Source organism: Halichoerus grypus, chromosome 2 (genome assembly GCF_964656455.1).
Source record: "Halichoerus grypus chromosome 2, mHalGry1.hap1.1, whole genome shotgun sequence".
NCBI classification, from domain to species: domain Eukaryota; kingdom Metazoa; phylum Chordata; class Mammalia; order Carnivora; family Phocidae; genus Halichoerus; species Halichoerus grypus.
The window spans coordinates 131,128,110-131,152,173 of NC_135713.1; the positions used below are offsets into that span (position 1 = coordinate 131,128,110).

A 24,064-nucleotide genomic window follows, 5' to 3' on the forward strand; every position below is an offset into this window, starting at 1 on the left:
CCGGCTGGCCTGGGCCGGGGCGGGGGCGGGGGCGTGCTCCGGGGGGCGGGGCCCGGCCTGCCCAATGGGCTCTCCCGGGCGGGGGGCGGGGCGCTATTTCAGCCGCTCCCGGGGGCGCGCGCACGCCGCGCGTCCCGGGCTCAGTATGTGGCGCGTTCCCCGCCAGCTGTGTGTGCAATTTGCGAGGGGAAGCCAGCTCTCGGGCCCTTGGAGTAGGCCTGCCGCCTTCATGTCCTCTCTGCTCATCAATCAGGCCCAGTACGCTTGGCTGAAGGAGCTCGGGCTCCGCGAGGAAAACGAGGGCGTGTATAATGGAAGCTGGGGAGGCCGGGGAGAGGTATGCGGGCGTGCGGGGAATATGTGCGGCCTCAGTGCGGTCCCTGCCCAACCCGACCCCCCACCCCACCCGCGGCCGCGCTGCACGGTTGTACCGGGTGGCAAGGTTTGAAGCCACATAGTAAACGTGTGCTTGTGTAGGGTGCCTTAAAAAATGCGTTTAGATTATTAGGTCTTTGTGTGCTATGGAGAAATCTGTCATTTTGGAGCTGGTAGGACTTGAACTTCCCACACACGCTTACAGCCTTATGGCAGAGTCCTCCGATGGGTAGTGAAGACGTGCCACACGCTTAGCGTTGGGAAATTATCTCAATTTTGTGCTTGACTCTGGCTCTTCTGATGTGACGTGTCCGCAGGTAACGTTCTGCCTTAGTTTTATACTGTCTTTTCTGAAATCCTTTGTTGGAGTTTGCAAGCCCGGACTTGCTGAAATCCTGTTAAAATTTTTGGGCGCTGAGCTTCCTCGAGGACAGGATTTTCAGCGTTTCTTTACTTCCAGAGCCACACACCATGACTGGCACTCGGTGAAAGCTCAATTAAGTGTTTTACAGAATAGGATGGAAAGGTAAGGTTATTACCGCTCAGATTTTTTTGAAAGCTGCATACAAAAGAAAGCTTTTATGAGAAGATGTTATAGAAAAACACAAAAAGGAAATGTTACATAACATGCCACAAAGTTTGTCGAGTGTGGTATAATGAGCTTGCTTTGTTGGAGGAAACAGTCCTTTGGGTTATCTGCGACTGTAGGAGATGCAGGTGCTTTTAATTATTCCCTAAATCCCCTCTTCTGTTGGCACTTTGGTCCTGTTTTTCCTGTGCCATGTCATTAGGTTCCTGGATAAATTACTCTCTCCTGAAAATCTAGCTATGCCTTGATTTTTTTTTTTTTTTTCTTTCTAATCTCTGCCGTTTGTGTGGAGATGGGCCTTTCCCATAGTTGTCCACTGTTGGCTCTTTCACCTTCTGACCAGGGCAGAGTAAGAGCCAGAAGAGTAAGTAAAACTCGTCAGTTTGGTCTGTTATTTGTGGAAAAAGAGGTGAAGTAACGGGTTACGTTAGACTACTGCTTTTACACCTAATGTTTAGATGGCAAGCTGCGTTTTGCAAAAAGTGGTTTTGAATGTTTAGGTCAAAAATGAAAGCTCTGTAAGTGACCTGTTTGTAATAGAAGTTAATGTAAAGATTCCAAGTTTAGATATGGTATCTAAGTTTAATTTTTTCCTCTGTTTTCCCATTTGGTCTGTTCCCCCATTTTGGAAGGGATTTCATTTTCTATAGATAGCGTTCATTTTTTTTTGTTTGAAGGTTATCACGACCTATTGTCCTGCTAACAATGAACCGATAGCAAGAGTCCGACAGGTAAGTTTTTTGGTTTTGCTTTTTTTTAATACAAACTGCCCATGGAGTTTGTGCCTGTGATGAAGAGCAGTATGGAGTCTCCCAGTCCAAGAATAAAGTGTTTCTTTTTCATAGGACATTTAAGAATGTCTGGGAGAAACTGCCCACTCTTTGGGTTGGGGTGTCCTAGAAAAGGTGAAACAGAAAAGTCGTGGGGGAGGGGGGGTCCATTTAAGGCCATGTTTCTGAATCACCTGTTTTTGAGTGAAGATTCTAACCTGTGAAGTCTGGGTTGGAGCCCACGGTTCTGAATTTCTGACCTCTCAGGTGTTGTCCCCAGATGAGGCTGATGGACCTTGCTTCTAGGAGCAATGTTTTAAAAAGCACAGCTGGATTCTGAGCTGTTTTACTGGATTCTCACAAGTGTTTGGGAAGCATAGGCTGTGAAATTTGTCCTAAACTACAAATCTGAGGGTCACCTAGAGATACTCCAATTCTTCTCCAAAAATCTTGGGTGTTCTCAGAAGGGGATCCTCACTGCCCTTTGTTTTTCCCTTTGTCTCCCCACTACTTGCTAATTTAGGCCAGTGTGGCTGACTATGAAGAAACGGTGAAGAAAGCGAGGGAGGCTTGGAAAGTCTGGGCAGAGGTGAGTGTGAAGGTCATGGCATGATGACCTATGGTAACTGCAGGGAGAGAAGAGAAAAATCTAAAGAGCAGTCAGTGCTCTCCACAGTAGGAGTTGTTGGGGGCTGTGATAATCTGCTGCTGCAGTAGTCCCAGGTATGCCTTTCCCACATTTGGCCTTCAGTAAATGGTGATTTTAAGTGGATTGAAAGTCTGTCCTGAAGTATCATACACCTCAGCTATGAACGCTGTTTCCAATTGGAGTTTCTTAAGTTCCTAATTGGACTGCCTATGCTGCAAACATCCTTTTGCTGCTTCTCCCCCCTCCTTCCAGCCAGCTTTATGCAGGGCTGGGGGCTGGGGGTGTGGGAGAGAGTATCTCTGCAGTTGGTTGATAGTCCCGGTTCAAAGGGCAGGGCGTCGAGTTCCTGCAGTCCCATCAGGCATGGGGAGCGGGTGGTGTGTCCCGTCCCCCATCTGTCTCTGATGTAGGAAAGAACGTTAGGGTTCGAAGCCCACGGCCAAGAAAGAACTCGTGAGACGTCTCTGGTGCGAAAAGGTGGTTTTATTAAAGCACGGGGACAGGACCCATGGGCAGAACTAGCTGCACCGGGGTCATGAGGAGTAGCCCATTATATACTTTCAGGTTGGGAGGGGGTTTCGGATAGCGTTAAATCTCGAAGGAATTTTGGAAGGAAGGTTTCCAGGACCTTGAGTGGGCTCCTATTGTTGGGAAAAGGTCATTTATTACCGTCTAATAAAACCTTAGTCATGAGACCCTTCAGGTGTGTATCGGTGGGCCGTGTGCTTGGGGAATGATTACCAACACGTATCTTGGGGGCGTTTAGAGATAAAGGAAGTTTCCAAAGGAATTTTTACACGTTAGACTTACAGGATCCTGGTTGGGAGGAGGGTCGGGCTAGGATTGCCTTTTGCCTTTAGCAAAGTATTAACATCGAGGCAGTTGAGTCCCTAGAGGAATGTCACTCTTCCTGTTTCAGGAACTTGTGAGTGGGCTCTAGGTAGTAAGGAAATTTAATAATTTTTCTTCTGCCTTTGTTTTCCACATCATCTCCACCTTGGGTAATATGAGCCAGTGTAGGAGCTGTGACTGGAGCTGGTCTGGGCCACAGGGAGCTGTCCCTAGGTGAGGACTGGGCTCTGGAGAAGAGAGGGAAGAACTGGGGTAGCCTGCATTTCCCAAGCCTCCCTCCCCTCCCCCACTCCGAATATCCCATTCGATCTACCACCGAAGATTATAGGCCTGAGGGTAGAAGAACATCCTGAAGGTTTAACCCAGTTCTACCCTTGGGTAAATGACTTCCCTTCTGTGTGCTTTGTCTTGTAAATAGAGGAGACCAGGCCTGCCAGCCTCCTGGGGTTATGGTGAGGGTTAAATGGTTAATCATTGGAACTGCTGCCGAACCTGGCCATTGCAAACCTCCATACCTGAGCTAGGCACCCACGTGCTGCTCGGTTTGGGACTGCTGAGCCAGTGTTTTCTCTGAATCAAAGATTGCTAGGGTGACTTGGGGAGGGGCAGGCTCTCCCAGAGAGCCGAGTTGGATGCCCCTTAGTTGTCAGCCAGGAGGCTGCCTCTGTGCAAACCAAGAGGAACATCATTCCTGTACTTGAACCAAATCTGGCTGTAAGTTGGCGTAGCACAAGAAAAAATATCCTTGAGCAGTAAAACGCCACTTCCAGGGGCGCCTGGGTGGCTCAGTCGTTAAGCGTCTGCCTTGGGCTCAGGTCATGATCTCAGGGTCCTGGAATCAAGCCCCGCATCAGGCTCCTTGCTCAGCGGGAAGCCTGCTTCTCCCTCTCCCACTCCCCCTGCTTGTGTTCCCTCTCTCGCTGTGTCTCTCTCAATTAAATAAGTAAAATCTTTCAAAAAAAAAAAACAAAAACAAAAAACGCCACTTACAAAAGTAAATTGTGTGCTAAGTAAATAAAGTTCATCCTACTTAGAGAAAAATGTTCAAAGCAGTGTCATTTATTGTTTGCAAAATAATTTTTGTTTTCTTTTTGATCATAAAAGTGATACATATTTGAGGCACCTGGGTGGCTCAGTTGGTTAAGCGGCTACCTTCTGCTCAGGTCATGATCTTGGGGTAGGCTCCCTGCTCAGTGGGGAGTCTGCTTCTCCCTCTGTTCCCCCCCCATGCACTCTCAAATAAATAAATACAATCCTAAAAAAAAAGTAATACATATTTACTCAAAATTGGATGAGACACTAAGATAATCACATTGAATCCCCTTACCTCATCATCTTCTATACAGAATGGGTATTGGGAGTTAGATTTCGTGGATTTCCTTACAGTCTTTTATGTGTTTCATAGTTGTGATTATTACACGAGGCATGTGTAAAATTTTGTGACCTCTTGTAGCACTGCATCCAGCCTGAGGTATTTACAGAAAAGTTCATTACGCTATTTTTTTGAGCAGTTTTAGGTTTATGGCATAGGAGAGGAAAAATCTTTTGCTTTTCACTTCTCTGTTCTGTGGCTGGTCCAATAATTGGCATAAAACAGATTCACAGGAGAAAAACATTTTAATTTCTCCTGTGGGGCAGGGAGGGGTGGCAGTGAGGAAAGATCCAAGATCTAAGGGCAGCCAGACTCCAAGGCTTCCATGCATCCAAAGCTCTGGGGCTCCTTGAGGGGGGAGGAAGGCAATTCACAGGAAGGTGAGAGGAGCAAATGTTTGGTACGCAAATGTTTTCCTTGCCATGCAGCTTAGGTCTCTCCTTATAAAAGTGATCTCTGGTTATAACTCGCTTCTTGGCACAGATCCCCTTTTTAAGTTCTTTTAGGCAGTTAAGGGGGAGGAGAAAAGCTTTTCCTGAGTCTGGTGGCCTTGGTTGCCTTCAGATCAAAATAATCCTCATGCCAAAGTGGCACGTTCTGGCTCAGTCTGAGCGTTGTCAGCAGAGCGATGAGCAGCAAATGGGGTCCCTGTACCTCCTCATCACACTTAGCACGTTTCCCTCTTACCACCATCTTACATTAGGGCCATGCATTGGTTACAATGGGAGAGCCAATGCTGATCAATTAAAGTCCATAATTTGTGTTAGGATTCGCTGTTTGCATACACTGTTTTGAATGCCAGGGAAACCTGTCACCAGAAACGGCTCTTATAGGTGTGTGTGATTCAGGATCTTGCCTTTCCCCTACTGGTTTTTAAATCAAGTCTTGGCTCTGCCCTGGGGCTGGCAGCTGACATTGTGATGCTTCCCTTAATAGGGTGCTGTACTTTTTTGTTACTGCTATTTTCCTGTTGAGGATTGCATGTGGCGGTCTGCTCTCACTGAGCAGTGCCCGGCCTCTGCACCTACCATGCTTTCTCCTACGTCCTGGACTGTTCAGATCTCCCAGTAGAGTGAGGTTGCCCAGTGGGAACAGGTTGTTGTCCTGGGTGATGGTGGAGTCAGTAGGGGATCCCACTTGTTAGAATTTGAGTTAAGCAATTGAGTTCAAAGTTGAGTGAAGTGGCAGAGCCTTTCCTAACCGCGCCTCCGGGGCTCCTGCCAATGGGGCAGTGACTTAGAGGCTGCTGGTGCCTCAAACAAGAACAGAGCAAAGCTCATCCCCTCCTGGTCTGTGCACTTACCCTCCGGGCTCCTTACTCGCGTGGGGCTGCTTCTGCTTCGCCCTGATGGGTTTTGGCTGGCCTTGCCTATGTGAGGATAAACCACCGTTTCAATGAGTTCATTTGCATTAGGCCTGGAATTTCTCAACGGGAATGTTTCTCTTTAAGGAAAAAGTATAAAATTATAGGAGGATAGATTATATACGCTGATTTCTTTCTCCTCACTATACCTAAGCACAGAGAATCTGGACGGGAATACTGGTTCTGCTGCTCTCTCTCAGGAACTGGTTTCAGCCCAGAATGCCACCAATTGAGGCTCCTCTGCATTCCCAGTGTGTCATTTGTCCCATCCATCTCTGGTGAGGAAGAGCCAGAGTGAGGACAGGCAGCTGATAATGGGCCATCTGTAAGTGAATGAAGGAATACCATTTACATGGAAGCTCTTCAACGTGGGTTTCCTCGTATTATTACCCCAAAGGCTCAGCTGATGATTCTCTCAGCGCTGATAATTCCTTCCTCGTGGCTGTCCGGGATGCTCTTTCTAAATAAAACTTCACAGGTGCAGTGTGCAGGGATGAGGACTCTGGTTGCCCATCTCAGGAGGGCATGAGGTTATGAATGGTCTGTTGTGCTGGGACCAGTCAGGCTCACCTGGGAGGTGGGGCTATCTTGTTGCCCTGCTCTGCCTTCATTTCCCTCCCCCCAGACCTGCTCCTGGCTTTCTCAATTCTTACTACTCTATCCTTGTCATTTGGGAGGCTGGAACAAAAATGAAGAGGCTCTACATTTGAATGGTCTTGGATGGAATCTAGCCCAAAAGTTTCAGGGGTGGTGATTCTCCTATCTACCCAGGGTTGAGAATCTGTCAATTACCATTTGCCAGTGAGCAAGTCTTGAGTGTTTTAAAATTACATTTATCTCTATTGCTGTTTTTGTAATTGAGACAAGTCACCATCCTTGTCTTGCCTAATGGTCTTCCTCTGTGAATCTTGTCTCCCTCTGATCTCTTTTCTAGACCATAACTGGAGTGATTTTTTTAAGTAAGCTCTAAGCCCAACGTGGAACTCGAACTCATGACCCCAAGATCAAGAGTTGCACGCTGTATGCACTGAGCCAGCCAGGTGACCCTGGAGTGATATTTTAAAATGCACTGTGATTCCCCCCCTACCATTTAACACCCTCTAGTGATTTTCCCAGTATTTTTTGGAGGATCCTTTATAAGGTCCTTTGCATTGTGGCCCCTAATTTTCTCTCCTTCTTTTAACAACCCTTTAAATTTTCCAAAAATCCTCCATATTTTCTCTTGCCTTTTTGCCTTTGCATATGCTGAGTTTCCTGTTGCCCATAATTTTCCTCTTACTTTCTCTACCTCTTTACCTGGCAAGGACCAATCATGCTTGAGGTCTTAGATCTCAACTTTAAACTTCTTCAGAAAGCCGCCTCCTTCCCCACTCGCTAACCCCAAGCACCACTAAGTTAACACTGCTAGGTTCTCCCCTTGTACAGTCCAGCTTCTCCAGCACAGCACTCACCACATGAGATTGAAATCACCTGTTTCTTGTCTCCACCACCCCATTGGGGTGTGGTTTCTAGTCGGCTAGAATTGTAGCTGTCTTCCCTGGTATCCCTGGGGAAGAACAGAATATCTGGCACATAGAAAGTGTGTAATAATGATTGGCTAGAGACCGAATAATATATACACAGAATACAATGTAAAGGGCCATGTGTATTGGCCATTCTGGTTGATGTTAACCAGTTTGCTAAACTTAGAAACCTGTATGCTAAACTCATTTGAGCCCATCCCATGGCTCTAGGAAGTGTGTAGGATCTGTGCTAATTCAGGTAACATTGCAATTTTTGTTTCTTGTTTTCAAAAGAGTGCATATATTGTAAAAATGGCAAATTGTTGTAGACATAGAAAATGTGGGGAACGGAAGTCTGTTATAATTCTATCCCCCCAAAAAGTCCCATTCCCCAGAAATGACCATTCTTAACATCTTGTATATTTCTTCAACTATAAGCAAAAGTTTAGTTATCGTATGCATTATTTTGCTATTTTCTGTTCTCCAGTTACAACTCTTTAAAGTTTTCCTGTATGAATCTACCTTACTGTGAAGTATCCCATTTTATAGCTGTTCCGTAATTAACCAGTCATGTGTTGATGGACATTAAGATGGTTGGTTTGTCTCCGCTAGAAAACGGTGTTGTGATTAAGTGTTGTACTTTTGCTGTTGTACACTTACGTATATGCTTGATATCCAGGAGTGGAATTACCTAGTCAAAGGGTAGGAATGGTTTAAATGTTAATGGTATGCCAAGTTACCTTCCAGAAACACTCTATCACGACCTGGTGATCTATTTGGGAAGAACAGAGCGAAGATGAGCCCTGAGTTCTGGGTCAGGCTCTGGGAGATGGTGGCCTTTGAGCAGTGAGCAGTGCTGTGATAGCTCTCTCTAAGAGGGGGTGCGGGACTGGCTCCAGCCTGCGGGAAGCCATCCTTAGAGTTGCCCTGGAGGAGAGGCAGAGTTAATTGGGAAGAGCTGGAGAGGAGTGATGATCACAGTTGAGGAAGTCATGTCTCCACTTGTGAATCACATCTCAAACTTCACGTGGCCCAACCTGTACTCTTTACCTCCATAAACCCCTGACGCTTCTGAGTCTTCCTCGTCTCAGGAATTGTACTTCAAGCCAGAGACCTGGGCTTCATCCATGGTTCTTGCACTTCCCTTATTTCCCACACCTATTCCGTTACTGTGTCCTGTCCGTTCTATTTCCAAAATAATCCCGAATCTACTTTATAGTCTCCCTTGCTTCAGTTTTACAACTAAGTTACTGTAATCTTTGGCCTAGGCCACTAGAGTATGTTCTTAATTGGTCTCCCTGCTTCTACTCTTCCCCTCCAATATATGCTCTACCTATCCCACATTGATTTTTTTTTTTTTTAAGATTTTGTTTTAGAGAGAGAAAGAGAGAGTGGGGGGAGGAGCAGAGGGAGAGGGACACGTAGATTCCGTGCTGAGTGCAGAGCCTGATGTGGGGCTTGATCCCAGGACCCTGAGATCATGACCTGAGCTGAAATCAAGAGTTGGACTCAGGGGCGCCTGGGTGGCTCAGTCGTTAAGCATCTGCCTTCGGCTCAGGTCATGATCTCAGGGTCCTGGGATCGAGCCCCGCATCGGGCTCCCTGCTCAGTGGGAAGCCTCCTTCTCCCTCTCCCTCTGCCCCTGCTTGTGTTCCCTCTCTCGCACTGTGTCTCTTTCTGTCAAATAAATAAATAAAATCTTAAAAAAAAAAAGAATAAATAAATAAAATCTTAAAAAAAAAAAGAATTTAAAAAAAAAGAGTTGGACTCAGACGATTAACTGACTGAGCCACCCAGGTGCCCCCTGCACAGCAATCTTAATAAAAGGCAAAGCAGGGGCACTTGGCTGGCTCAGTCGGTGGAGCATGCAACTCTTGATCTTGGGGTCTTGAGTTCAAGCCCCAGTTTAGGCATAAAGCTTACTTAATTAAAAAAAAAAAAATCTTTGGGGAAAAAAAAAGGTAAAGCAAGTCATCTCCTTAAAAACCATTAAAGACTTCCCATTGCACTTATAGTAAGATTCAGTAAGATTATTAGCTCCACGAACGCCTCGTTTATTTTTGCCCCAGTGCCTGGCATTATTCCTGTCACATAGTAGCTGCTCAGAAAATAGTGAGTGAATCATAATTTGAATGGGTTATGGAATACTGTTCTAGGGTTTGGCTGTGCAGTCAGTTTGACCCATAAGAAAATGTCATTGGGAATCATAAAGGTTTACTGGTATTTAAGGTATTTTAAGCTTTTTTAGAGTCATTGTGTTCAGTTATGGAATTTCTCTCTGTACTTGGCACAGACCCTTACTCTCCAAAAACCTATCATCTGGATGATGTTTTCTGGGGCTCTGAGATTGGTGTTAGGGATATGCCATAATTACAGTTTGGATGTGATCAGAAAGTTGTCTGTTGGGTTTGTAGTTAGCTCTCTTAGAGCATGTTTGTCTAATACTGTGTTGCAGATACAAGTTTACACTTTGAATCAGATGCTAAGATTCCCTTCTCTTCTTAGGTTCCTGCTCCGAAGCGAGGAGAAATAGTGAGACAGATTGGGGATGCTTTGCGGGAGAAGATCCAAATACTAGGAAGTTTGGTAAAGTATTTTCATAGTGAATAGACATTCCTTTGAGTTGCAGAATAAGGCTGCTATGCATTTGTGTTTAAGATTGTAAGAACAGTTCATACATTTAAAAAATGTCTTTAAAGATGAACAAGATGAACTGGGAAGAGTAAAGACAATTTATGGATTTTTAAATTAAGATAATAACAGACTTTCTGTAGTTTATACCGTCACAAAACAGACAAGAAATACAGTTTGCTTCCTTCTGCACCAGCCCCCCCAACCCCTGCCTCATAAATTTAGTATTTAAAACATGAATTGTGTTGCAAAATTGCTTCTTAGCTTTTTGGTTTTTTAGGTGTCTTTGGAGATGGGGAAAATCTTAGTGGAAGGTGTGGGAGAAGTTCAAGAGTACGTGGATGTCTGTGATTATGCTGTTGGCTTATCGAGGATGATTGGAGGACCCATCTTGCCTTCTGAAAGTAAGCAATGAAGTCAGTTAAGCTAAGACTTCTGTCCTCTTCGGCCGTACTCCAAAAAAATGCCCTGGCTGTGAATGATTTTCAGAAGAGGAATTGCATGTAGCATATAAATATATGAAAATGTCTTTAATATCTGTACTAACAAATGTAAATTAAAATAGGTGAAAATATCAGATCAAGGTACCTGTTAAAGGGACGACTGGGTGGCTCAGTCGGTTAAGCGTCTGCTTTCGGCTCAGGTCATGATCCCAGGGTCCTGGGATCGAGTCCCGCATCAGGCTCCCTGCTCCGCGGGGAGCCTGCTTCTCCCTCTGCCTCTGTCTCTCTCTCTGTCTCTCATGAATAAATAAATAAAATCTTTAAAAAAAAAAAAAAGATACCTGTTAAATTTTTCTGTTTTTATTTATTTATTTATTTTTAAAGATTTTTATTTATTTATTTGACAGAGAGAGAGTACAAGCAGGCAGAGAGGCAGGCAGAGGGAGAGGGAGAAGCAGGCTCCCTACTGAGCAGGGAGCCCGATACGGGACTCGATCCCAGGACCCTGGGATCATGACCTGAGCCGAAGGCAGCCGCTCAACCGACCGAGCCACCCAGGCGCCCCAAATTTTTCTGTTTTTAAAGCTAAAACTCCGTTTTGGGAAGTCCGTGGGTGAGATAGCCACTCTTTTATGGGGACTTTTGGTAACATGAATCACCGGTCCATCAGGAAAACAATTTGAAAATAAATCCGAAGGGCCCAAAATGTTTAATACCAGTTTCAAGACTAATTTGAGTAAATACTCTGAAATATGACAAAGGTTTATATATAAAGGTGTTCATTGTAGTATCAATAGGAAAAATTTGAAATGACCTAAATGCCTTATATGACAAATGTTAAGCTAATTTTGTATTTAAAATACATTTTAAAAGTCATACTTAATGGAGATTGCTCTCCCCTAACCCCACACTTTGTTTCTTTTTCTTTTTTTTAAGATTTTATGTATTTATTTGACAGAGCACAAGCGGGGGGGGAGTGGCAGAGGGAGAGGCAGAGGGAGAAGCAGGATCCCCACTGAGCAGGGAGCCTAACATGGGGCTCGATCCCAGGACCCTGGGATCATGATCTGAGCCCAAGGCAGATGCTTAACCAACTGAGTTACCCAGGTGCCCCTAACCCCACACTTTATGAGAAAGTTGTATTTTTTTTTTTTTTTAAGGATTTTATTTATTTTGACAGAGAGAGACACAGCGAGAAAGGGAACACAAGCAGGGGGAGTGGGAGAGGGAGAAGCAGGCTTCCCGCTGAGCAGGGAGCCCGACGTGGGACCCTGGGATCATGACCCGAGCCGCAGGCAGACACTTAACTGACTGAGCCACCCAGGCGCCCCGAGAAAGTTGTATTTACTTAAATTATTTTAATTTTTTTTTTTTAAGAGGTGATAAATTCGTATCACAAAATTGGAAAGGAATAAAAAGGTAAAGGATGAAAAAATTTTCTTCCTACCTCACTGGATACTCCCTAGTAGTCCCATGGAAATAGTGAATGTTTCTGGTTTCTTCTTTATCTTTTTAGAGGTTTTGCAGGCAAACACGTGTCCTTTAGGAACACCAACATTAGCAAGCTATATGGTCTGTTCTGTACTAATTTTTTACTTAGTGTGTCTTAGAAATTGTTGCTTATTATTCCAGTAAGGGACTTCATCTTTTTTTATGCCTTTCTGTTGGTTGTGAGGACGCTAATTTTTTAAGCCAGTTCCCAAAGGATGGATATATGTAGGGCATTTCCAATTTTTTGCTGTACTCTATGTTGCAGGGACTGACCTTGTACTCAGAGGAGGTTTCAACAGTGAGGATAAGGGTTTTTGTGATCTGTAACGTTGGCGATGTTAATGGAGCAAAACAGGCGACTGCATGTCTGCAGAGAAAGTACCAAGGGGGGGCGCCTGGGTGGCTCAGTCGGTTAAGCGTCTGCCTTCAGCTCGGGTCATGATCCCTAGGTCCTGGCATCAAGCCCCGCATTGGGCTCACTCTCATCAGGGAGCCTGCTTCTCCCTCTCCCTCTGCCATTCTCCCCCTGCCACTTGTGCTCTCTGGCTCTCTTTATCTCTCAGTCAAATAAATAACTAAAATCTTAAAAAAAAAAGAAAAGAAAGTACCAAGGGGTGCAAGTCAGCCAGAGCAGTGACTGGTTGTCTATGTGTAGCGGAATTATTGATGGTTGTTACTGTCTGTTTTTCTCTATTTTCAAAAATTTCCGTGATGGAAATTACATTACATTTATAATCAGGAAAAGTAATATATTTTTTTAAAGAGCACATTTTCCTGTTTTTTCTTGGCATATTTGGCAAATTTCCTAATGGTGGAAAGAATTGGAATTTTTTTTTTACTGTCCTTAATTAGGTATATAACAATGATTCCCATTATCCAAGATGAATTTTATGTTACTGATCATTTTTTCTTTTTTTTTTAAGATCTTATTTATTTGAGAGAGTGAGAAAGAGCACAAGTGGGGAGGAGGGACAAAAGGAGAGGGAGAAGAAGACTCCCTGCTGAGCAGGGAGCCCCATGTGGCGTTGAATCCCAGGACCCTAGGGGTCATGACCTAAGCCGAAGGCAGATACCCAACCGACTGAGCCACCTGGGTGCCCCGTTACTAATCATTTTCAATAGGCTTTTCTAGTTAAAAAAGTAAATTGCCAGTTTGGAGAAGTACACATGAGCAAACAAGGAACTTCTTTGACTTATACCTACTGAGATGTCTGCCTCACCAATTAAAATCTTTTTGAGTTGTTGGGACATTTTTTAGAAGAGGAAGTTATTCATCTATCTATGCAGAGGCTTTGCGGGTAACTTTGATTTCATTAATGTAGTAAATGCTTACTGAGTGTGTACCAAGTGCCAGGTGAACTGATAGTAATACTTGACCAGTAAGGCATTGTCCTTGTCCTGAAGGAATTAATTAATTGATTGACTGAGAGAGGAAGCAAGTGTGCATATTAGTGGGGCATGGGTAGGGGGAGAGGGAGAGAGAGGATCTTAAGCAGACTTCACGCCCAGTGCAGAGCCTTACATGGGGCTTGATCTCACCACCCTGAGATGATGACCTGAGCCGAAATCAAGAGTCAGAGACTTAATCACGGAGCCACCCAGGTGCCCCGTCCTGAAGGAATTTGTACGCTTCAAGGTACCTTATGTTTTAGAGTGGGAGGCAAGTGGGAGACAAGTAATGGGATAATTGTAACAGCATGGTAGGTGCTGTGATGGGGTACAGGGGAGGGTGATGACCCTGAGCCAGCCTTGTGAGGCAGTCAGGAAACGCCCCTAGGAGATAGTAATGCAAGGTCAGGCCTCAAGGAGGAGATGGGTGGGGTGCTGGGGCAGGGGTGGCTCTGACACTGGGAAGAAGTCTGTGATTTAAGGTGGGAGGACGTGGCTTATTTGGGCAACTGCCTTGCTTCAGCATAGCTTGAGGGCACCGTGTGAGGGGAGAGACTGGGTGGTGATGGAGCCCCGGGAAGGGACCCGTCCTGCTGAGGGACTTGGACTTTGTCCTGAGGACAGCTACAATAGCCATCCAGACACCACAGGCTTGTAAGCAGGGGACGGAGGGCATCAGGGCTGCGCTGGCCTCCGTGGGGAGGAGGATGACGGGAGGGGCCAGGAAGAGGCTGTGTCAGCACATCATCTCTAGGGGGATTGAGCTCAGCTAAAGGGGGCCTGGGAGGGAGGGCAGCTACTACTGGGTTCTGTGTTCCCACAGCGAGAGTGTGGCCAGAAAGATGGACGGCTGGGAGCCCTACCTTCCCAGTCGGTCTGTGGTTTTAACTCTGTGAGCTGTCACCTTACTGTTCCAGTTCACTGCTCCGGCTGCCTTTGATTAAAATACGCCCCTTGTGGGATGGTGGGTGATGTTACATTTAGAATTTGTATATAAGATACATATTTTTCTAATAGATTTTTTTTTTTAAGATTTTATTTATTTGACAGAGACACAGCAAGAGAGGGAACACAAGCACGGGGAGTGGCAGGGGAGAGGGAGAAGCAGGCTTCCGGCCGAGCAGGGAGCCCGATGTGGGACTCGATCCCAGGACCCTAGGATCATGACCTGAGCCAAAGGCAGACACTTAACGACTGAGCCACCCAGGCGCCCCATAAGATACATATTTTTCTTTGTATTTCTCATTTTCTTATATGAACGTAAAGACTTGTGCACTTCATTTAACATACATGTAATTCTTAGAGCTATTCTTTTTTCTTACAAATGAGCCACCTTGTCTCTCTTTGGAGAGGTTGGCCAAGGGCTTTACAGGCAATGTAAAGAACAGGAGTCACAGGTCCTGGGTCGTGCCCTTGGCATGCACATCATCCAGGGCACCTCTCATCGCCTCTTTGAAGTTTTCTTGTCTCCCAGATGGTGCTGATGCTGCCCTGCTCCACACAGAGCTCCTGTGAGGATCAGAGGCATAATGGTATCCGTACAGTGTATAAGCTAGCATAGTAGTAACAGCTTTATTGTATGCTAATTAATGTACCTGTGTAAAGTGATCCATTGCAAGGCCTCTGGAATCCCCACTGGGTCTGGTGCACCTTCTTTCTCTGAATGATTTCAGACTCTGTTGTTATTATTACCATCAAATGCATTAAGATGATGTGCTTAACATGTTCTGCCCCATCCCGTGTCCTCAGGACCTGGCCACGCGCTCATTGAACAGTGGAATCCTGTAGGCCTGGTTGGCATCATCACTGCGTTCAACTTCCCGGTGGCAGTGTATGGCTGGAACAATGCCATCGCAATGATCTGTGGGAACGTCTGCCTTTGGTAAGACCTCACCTTCTTACGCAGTAGTAAAATGATAAAAGTAGCCATTTTCAGGTACTCCTCAAAGGATTTTAAATGTATTGAAATGTTTTCTAATATCCGACTCTTCAATGAACATGTAAGTCACACACACCTGCTAGTTGTACAGTGCTGAGTTTTTATTATTATGTATTTTGCCATTGGTAGAATTAATTTTTTTGCCTTATTTTTTTTTTTTTGGCAAAGGCTTGTGCCCACTCTTGTTTCCAGCTCTTTCCACCCCAAGTGAGTATACTGTAAGAGTTAGTGTCAGGATCTATAGATTTCAGGGCTCAGTCTTCCACAGGCTGTTTCCACTTCAGGTAAAAGCCACAAGTGTCCCCAGGTCACCTGCAGTTCTGGCCAGCCTTGTATAAATTAGGAGGTCCCCATGAATCCTCAGTTTCAATAATTCACTAGAATGACCCACGGAACTCAAGACAATGCTATGTTTAATGATTACAGTTTTATTTTAAAAGTCTCATACTCTACCAACTGAGCTAACCAGGCACTTGATTATAGTTTGATTTTAAAGGATACACATAGGGTAAGGTGTAGAAGGGTCCCAGATGCAGAGCTTCCATGCCTTCTCCCAGTTTAGCTGGGGCATGTCACCCTACCTACCAAAGAAGCTGCACTGATCTTGGTGTCTACAGTTTTTCTTGGGATTTCCTTAAAAAGGCACAGTTGATTAAATTGTTGGACATGTGATTGGACTCTCTCAGCCCTCCTCCCTTCCCCATAGGTGGAGTCAGGGAGGGCTGAAAGTTCCAACCCTCTACAACCCTCTAATCACATCGTTGGATGTTATGGTGACCAGACACCCCCCACCCCCCCCCACCCTCCCACCCCCCCCCCCAGTCTGGCAGCTGGCTAGCAACCACCCCCCATCAAGTCACCTCGTTAGCATAACAAAGACACTCCGGGAAATTCCGAGGGGTTCTGATGCTATTTCAGAAACTGGGAACAAAGACCCAGATGTATTCTTTATACCCCACTCTAGGAACAAAACTAAGTTAAAAAGTTGGTGGAAAGAGTCACAACCTTCTTTGTGAAATTTGGCCCCCCCCCCACAATAAAAATTTCATAGTGAATCTCAAAGTGATTGTGCAGCCCTTGGCCAGTGTTCCCATTGATAATTAACTTTCACATCTTTATAAAATATGTGATAGTAGAAGTTAGTTGGGAAATGTCTGTTTCGTAGATGGCAAAACACTTCCCTGTTTTTAGCTTCCATGGTGAGATCAGGAAAGCCAGGAGAGTTGTCTTGGCCTATTTGGCGTCTATCCCACTTATTCCCTTAACTGTAATGTTGTGTTCAGTTGAATATATTCACAGACTGTCTACAAAAGCCAGGCATCGTTGGGAGATTAATGATTAGGCACCATGTTGCCAAAGAGACCCACGCTTTCCGGTATTTGAATGCATAAAGACTAGTCGTATGGCTGTTCTCAGCCCTGTGAGCCTTCTTCTGGGGAACTTCTGAAGTTCATGTTGATAGATTAACATTTCCATAATTGACAAAGGTTAATGTAACAGTTCCTGTGACAAAGGTTAATGTAACAGTTCCTGTGTTCAGTGCAGCAAGCAGGTTCAAAATTGTCATTTTCATGTTTTTCAAAATTTTATAGTCCCTTGGGTCCCAGAGACACAAAGCTGAAGGAGGACAGATTCTGATTTCAGTTACTAGGCTCCGTGGTCTAATTGGACAGAACTTGTCACAAAGACTTTTGGTTCTGCTTGACAGTAAAAGGTACTTATGATTTCCACCAAATTAAGTTGCCTTTTTTTTTTTTTAACCCTGTCAAGGAAAGGAGCTCCAACAACTTCGCTCATTAGTGTAGCCGTCACAAAGTAAGTATGTGTGGTTTTCTTTTTCCTGAGTGTTGAGTAATCTCAAAGAGTGATTAGTAGGCCCTGATTTTTAATTCAGTGTGGAAGGGTCACATTTACTTAAGCATGGAACTTGGATAGCCTCTTTCTCCTTTGATTGTAATAATATTTTGATAATCATTTTACAGCATATGGAGCTCTTTCAGAGCCGTATCATTGAACTCTTTGGAAACATGCCAGATATTGATTAACATGTTGAAATTGAGCTCTTATAAACCTTTATGTCACTTGGGAAATAAAAACAAATCCAGTGGAAAGGAAGTCGTGCAATTTAGGAGCTGTGTTTAGTAAATGCTGAACGTGTTCATGGTTTTGACTTCTACCCAGCTACTGCATTTATTGCTTTTGTTTAATAAGTGGTTAGCAAAACAGAAAGAAATGATAATACTGTTCTACTGATTCTAACAATGTCTAAAATGTACTTCATTCTTGGATTACAAAATATTTTTAGTTCATTTTTGAGAACTTGACAATTCTGATTAGGTCATAAAATCAGTGTTACTGATCTGTCATTGTGGAATTTAGAGTCTGTATAGAAGAGGATACCTTCCCATGTAGAGTGATGATTGTTGACGGTCCTTGATGTCCCATCGGTTGCATGGTCTGCCTTCTCTGATAGGATTGCTCATAGGAAGCATTAAGGAAGAGGGTCCTTAATGTTAGAAGTTCATTTAGGGACAGTGGCTTAGGAATTGAAACGTGGGCTGAAAAAGAGAGTAGTGTGTGTTAGTATTTACTTGAAAGGAATATGTGATATTGAGGAAACTTTATCCTCCAAGGCAAGATAATTAAATTGAATAATTAAATAATTATTGACTTATAATTAAAATTTATTATTATAATTATACTTTTAAGTATTACAGACAACTGTAATCTGCAAAACACATGAGACATGAGACAGGACACAGCTATAAAAATGAGGTTCCTAGGCAGTTTTTTTTATTTTTTGGGTTTTTTATTACAGGGTTTTTGTTTGTTTGTTTGTTTTTGTTTTTTTCTGGGTGCAAAAAGGTAAGGTTTTATTAAAGCACGGGGGCAGGACCTGTGGGCAGAAAGGGCTGCCTCCCAGGCAGTTTAAAAAACAAAAAACTCAAAACAGTTACTCTCGATATAGTGAAGAGACTTGCCAGTTGTTATTAAGCAGCTGGTTTAAAATACCTATTTTGATAACAGTTCCAAACGTTCTAAGTGATTGCTGCTTTGAGCTTATTTTTGTATTTGCGCTAAATAGTCTGAGGGGGGCGCCTGGGTGGCTTGGTCATTAAGCATCTGCCTTCGGCTCAGGTCATGATCCCAGGATCCTGGGATCGAGTCCCACATCGGGCTCCCTGCTCTGCGGGGAGCCTGCTTCTCCCTCTCCCATTCCCCCTGCTTGTGTTCCCTCTCTCACTGTGTCTCTGTCTAATAAATAAATAAAATCTTTAAAAAAAAATAATAAAAAATAAACAGTCTGAGGATTTGAAATGTTCATATAGGAACATGGCCAACTCTTTAGATAATTTTTTTTTTTTTAAGATTTTATTTATTTGACAGACAGCTGACCCACAGGACCCACAATGTCTTGGAACAATTCCATAGGCAGAGCTTTTAGCTACCCACAAGGGACATGAAGTTACAAGAGTCCCTGTTTCATCCTCAACCACTTCCCTGGCTGTGGTATCTCTTTGCAGCGATCTGTTGAACCTTCTCATTTGCTGATGGGAACCACCTTTCCTTTTCTTCGTTTTTCTAGGTTATGGTCCTTATTCCTTTTTATGTCTTTCCCTCATTTTAATGGACTTGGGGCAAGAGACCAAAAAAATGCCCTATGATCAGTCTGCCATCTTGAATCCAGCCATGTGTTCAGAGTTGGGCAGAAAATCTTTGAAAACAATGAACACTTGAGCTACCTGATCAGTGCATTGTGTTTTTTACTTTTTTGCATGTATTTTTCTTTTTTCTTTTAAGAGAGAAGTGGTGGGGGGGGGCAGGGAGGGACAGAGAGAGGGGGAGAGAGAATCTTAAGCAGGCCCCACACCCAGTGTGGAGCCTGATGCAGGGCTGGATCTCCCGACCCTGTGATCATTACCTGAGCTGAAATCAGGAGTCAGACGCTTTACCGACTGAGTCACCCAGGTGCCCCATGTATTTTTCTTCTTAAGATTTTAGGGAAAATAAGTTGTACTTTTAAGGTGTTGGAAAATCTTGCGTCTAATATGTCAGGTGACGTCCAGGCCTGCATGTTTGGGGCGGGAGGTAAGGGATGGGGGAGAGAGTCGCAACAGGAAAGTCAGGTGGTGGGAAATTATTCCTAGTTTAAAAAAACCCTTAGAAATGAAATTGTTCCCTTTCTTAGAAATTGTTTTTCCCTTTCTAGGATAATAGCCAAGGTCCTGGAGGACAACCAGCTGCCTGGTGCGATCTGTTCCCTGACCTGTGGTGGAGTGGACATCGGGTAGGTCATTGGGCCCAGAGCAGCTTTCTGTTGAAGGACTCCGGGTCGATTGGTTAGGATCATCTTTATTAGAGTAATGAAATCCAGGACAGCTGAGGAGGGGAGAGGGGTTTTTTCCGATCGTTATTACCACATACGTCATTGGGCTTTGCTTTATTGGAGGATGAGTAAGAATTATCTTTTTAATTGCCCAGAGCTAGTTTTGTGAGGTGTTTATAGCCTAAAATAAGAAACTCCTGTAACTTTGGGAAGTCTGTGGCTTCCTGCCACTTAGTTTGTAGAGGTGCTTACTTAGAAAGCAAAACTGTGGAATTGGAGTCTGGTGTCTCACTCCTTCAGCTGAGAACCTGTCCTGTTGTCTAGGTTCCTCAGCTGAACAAAAAAGGGACCTCTGGGGATATGGCATCTTTTAAAATATGTATTGTTTTTGGGATCGAGCCCCGCATCGGGCTCCCTGCTCGGCAGGAAGCCTGCTTCTCCCCCTTCCACTCCCCCTGCTTGTGTTCCTGCTCTCGCTATCTCTCTCTCTGTGTCAAATAAATAAATCAAAATAAAAAAAAAAATATATATATGTATTGTTTTTAGAAAATGGCTATATAATTCACATACCATAAAATTCTCTCTTTAAAAAGGTACAATTGAGCGGTTTTTAGAATATTCACAGTGTTGTGCAACCGTCACCGTTATTGTCTTCGAGAACATTTTCATTATACCAAAAAGGAACCTCCTCCCCATTAGTGCTCACTTGGCATCCCCTCCCTTCCCCCTGGCAACCACTCATCTACCTTCTGTCTCTATAGATGTGCCTTTTGGAGGACATGTCATGTAAATGGAATCCTACAACATGTGGGCTTTGTGTCTGGTTTCTTTAACTTAGCACGGTATCTGAGCCTCTTCTTATGCCGGGACCTGTAATTGCCCTGATCCGTGATGAAAGTTGAAGTTACTCCTACTGGCCTAGACTTCAATTAGGTGTGCTCTCAGCGGAGTCAGGCCTGGTTTGGTTGACACGTTCGTCTCCCTCCTTCACTTACCATGCTACTCCACTTACTGGTCAGTCTCAAAAAGGAATAATACATTTGTCCTTTTGATAGAAATGAAAAAAATATTAAGAAATACAACTTCTACATGTAGAGTACTTAGTGAAATATCATCTACATGTCATTTACAACGTTGTAACAAAAGACCTAGTCTTCTGTGCTCTTTGAGCATCCAGTCCTTCACATGGGTCTTGGACCAGCTCAGATGGAGGAGTGTTTGCAGGCGTGCCTTAAGTAACAGCCTCTCTGAGTATCAGGCTCATGTTTGCTGGGCTGAACCTGGGGACATCTGCATGCATTATCCCATCAAGCTGTCCCAGCCCTACGGTTAGTCTCATGTTGTGGCTGATCTGCTTGGCCCATACCAAGCCCTTTGAAGCCCAGAACCCAGAGCCAAGAGATTCGGATCTATAGTGTCTGGTCTATATTTCTTAGAGGTAACTGGAAGTCCTAGCACAGTCTTTATTTAAAGTGAGCTTCCATGAGAGATACTTAGGATGTTTCCCTATAGTGTTCAGACTTTTAATTCTTTTTTTTCTTAAGATTTTATTTATTTATTTGACACAGAGAGAGAGAGAGAGCACAAGCAGGGGAGTGGCAGGCAGAGGGAAAGGGAGAAGCAGGCTCTCCACTGAGCAGGGAGCCCGATGCGGGACTCGATCCCAGGACCCTGGGATCATGACCTGAGCCGAAGGCAGCCGCCCAACGACTGAGCCACCCAGGCACCCTTCAGACTTTTAATTCTTAAAGGAATTAATAGTTTAGGAGTCTGCAACATAATTGGGGTGCTCACCAAGGAAATACTAAGGTTATGATGTATAGGAAAGACTTTCATCCTTTATTTTTTTAAATATTTGAGAAAGAGAGAGCATTCAAGAGTGAGTGGGAGGAGGGACAGAAGGAGGGAGAATCCTGAAGCAGACACCCCACTGAGTGTGGAGCCCGATGTGGGGCTGGATCCCAGGACCCTGAGATCATGACCTGAGACGAAACCAAGAGTCGGCAGCTTAATGAACTGAGCCACCCAGGTACCCCAGGACTTTCGTCCTTAACAGTGTCCTCAAGGTGATTTCTGTTTACACAGAGCTCCCAAACCAGGTTAGCTTGTTGGACTGTATGGTTCTGCTTGTGAAAATCTAGTTCATTTCCATGAAGACCTTCCCTCGCACTCTTGGGATAGACTTACCGTATTGTGGTGAGGAATCGTGTCAGAGTGCTCTGGCCTGGTGCCAGTAGGTGGCGCCATTGCTGGGCTTCTCTGCCTGGGTGACCTTGTTTATTCCCCTGCAGCACAGCAATGGCCAAAGATGAGCGGGTGAACCTGCTGTCCTTCACCGGGAGCACCCAGGTGGGAAAACAGGTGGCCCTTATGGTGCAGGAGAGGTTTGGTAAGTGTTGGCTTTCTCATGAGCATTGCTGTTCCCTCCTCTATGGATATGAAATCTCAAAGTTGGGTTTTTCTCCTTTCGGTGGGGACACCAGCCATGTTTGTTTGAATGTCCAAGTAAAAGAGAAAAGGGATGCAGTTATGAATGGGGAGACTGCAAACTGAGGAGCATAATTTGGAAAAGCACGTCATTTTCCCCCTAAATGACCAAAGGGAAATCCTATCAAGATAATACATTTCTTGATTTCTATCAGAAGTGTTTGGCAAATTAAAAACAGAAAAGTCACACTTTAAATAGGTGCAGGGATTGACAGGACCTAGAGTGAATATGGAATGGAAGACTTAGGTCTGTTCTTCTCCTTTCACATTTTACGTATATACGACTGACAAGGGTTGTAGGCACAGAATTTTGCGTGCTCCACTTTACGGCTTCTTAAAGAAGTTTTCAGAGATAATATTGACTGTCGGTTTTTGGCGATTTTGCTGAATTTTGACTAACCCTAGCCTAAAATGAGACTTGACTACTAAATCTGCCAGGTGTTTTACTATAAAGGTGTTGCTTTTATTTGTTTATTTTCCCCATCCCGAAGGCATTGCCATTTATTTATATATATATATTATATATATATATTTATAAATATATATATATTTATATATATATATATATATAAATAAAGTAGACTCCATGCCCAGCATGGAGCCCAGTGCAGGGCTTGAACTCAAGACCCTAAGATCAAGAGTCAGATGCTTAACCAACTGAGCCACCCAGGCACTCCAGGTGTTGCTTTTAAACAGGAAGTTTACAAACCATTAGAGCTATTAAGTAAGGTCAGGTTGCAGGATTCAAGATCACTATACAAAAATCACTTGTATTCCTATACCTTAACGATGAACAACCTGGAAATAAAATTCTGAAGACAATTGCGTTTACAGTAGTGTCAAAAAGAATAAAATACCTTTTTTAAGAAAGATTTTATTATTTATTTGGGAGAAAGAGCACAAGCAGAGGGCAGGAGCAGAGGGAGAAGCAGATTCCCTGTTGAGCGGGGAGCCTGATGCGGGCTGAGTTTACAACCCAAGCCGAAGGCAGACGCTCAGCTGACTGAACACCCAGGTACCCCTAAAAGAATAAAATACCTAATAATCAATTAAACAGGGGCACCTGGCTAGCTCAGTAGGTAGAGCATGCAACTCTTCATCTCTGAGTTGTGAGGTGGAGCCCCACATTGGTGTGGAGGTTACTTAAAAATAAAATCTTAAAAAAAAAATTAACAAAAGGAGGTGAAGTCTTTCACACAGAATACTACAAAGTATCGTTGAGTAGATGTAAAGACGTCCCATTTTCACTTTCTGGAAAACTTAGTATTGTTACAGCCTAAGAGCAATACTGCCCAAGTAATCTACAGATTGATTGCAGTCCCTTTCAAAATGTCACCTGGCTTCTGTGCAGAAATCGACAGGCTGATCCTGAAATTTAGATGAACTGTGGAGGACTCAAAGCAGCTGAAACAGTCATGAAAAAGAACAAATTTTGAGGACCCATACTTCCTGATAACTTGGTACAAAAATACAGTAATCAAGATGATGTATTGGCATAAGGATAGATGTCAAGATCAGTGGAATAACAGTGAGAGTCCAGAAATAAACCCTTCCAGTTATGGTCATTTGATTTTTGATAAGGGTGCCAAGACATTTCAATGGAGAAAGAGTAGTCTTTTCAACAAAGGGTGCTGGGACAACTAGATATCCATGTACATAGGTATGAAATTAGACCCCTACTTCATCTTACACACAAAAAATAATATTCCGAAGACCTGAACGTAGGAGCCAGAACTGTCAAACTCATAGAAAAAAATAGAGGAATAGTCAAGGCAATGGTTTCTTGGATATGATACCTAACGCACAAGCAACAAAAGATTAAGTAGACTTCATCAAAAATAAAACTTCGGTGCTTCCAAAGAAACTTAACAAAAAGGTGGAAAGA

General features: G+C 44.0%; 1 protein-coding gene and 1 long non-coding RNA gene across 2 annotated transcripts in view; both read left to right on the forward strand.

Annotated features, from left to right (window-relative positions):
• The first annotated feature begins 105 nt into the window (after positions 1-105).
• ALDH7A1 (aldehyde dehydrogenase 7 family member A1) overlaps positions 106-24,064 on the forward strand; it is a 41,598-nt gene continuing 17,639 nt past the window's right edge. The window contains exons 1-9 of the mRNA XM_036070353.2: positions 106-337; positions 1,642-1,695; positions 2,258-2,323; positions 9,978-10,058; positions 10,384-10,507; positions 15,176-15,308; positions 17,136-17,180; positions 19,576-19,653; positions 21,984-22,081. Coding sequence (XP_035926246.2) covers positions 146-337; positions 1,642-1,695; positions 2,258-2,323; positions 9,978-10,058; positions 10,384-10,507; positions 15,176-15,308; positions 17,136-17,180; positions 19,576-19,653; positions 21,984-22,081 — 871 coding nt within the window. The 5' untranslated portion in view covers positions 106-145. The remainder of the gene's footprint in view (positions 338-1,641; positions 1,696-2,257; positions 2,324-9,977; positions 10,059-10,383; positions 10,508-15,175; positions 15,309-17,135; positions 17,181-19,575; positions 19,654-21,983; positions 22,082-24,064) is intronic.
• On the forward strand, positions 349-1,232 carry LOC144381146 (uncharacterized). The gene is made up of 2 exons (XR_013445853.1): positions 349-692; positions 836-1,232. It is a non-coding gene; the product is annotated as an uncharacterized LOC144381146 (long non-coding RNA).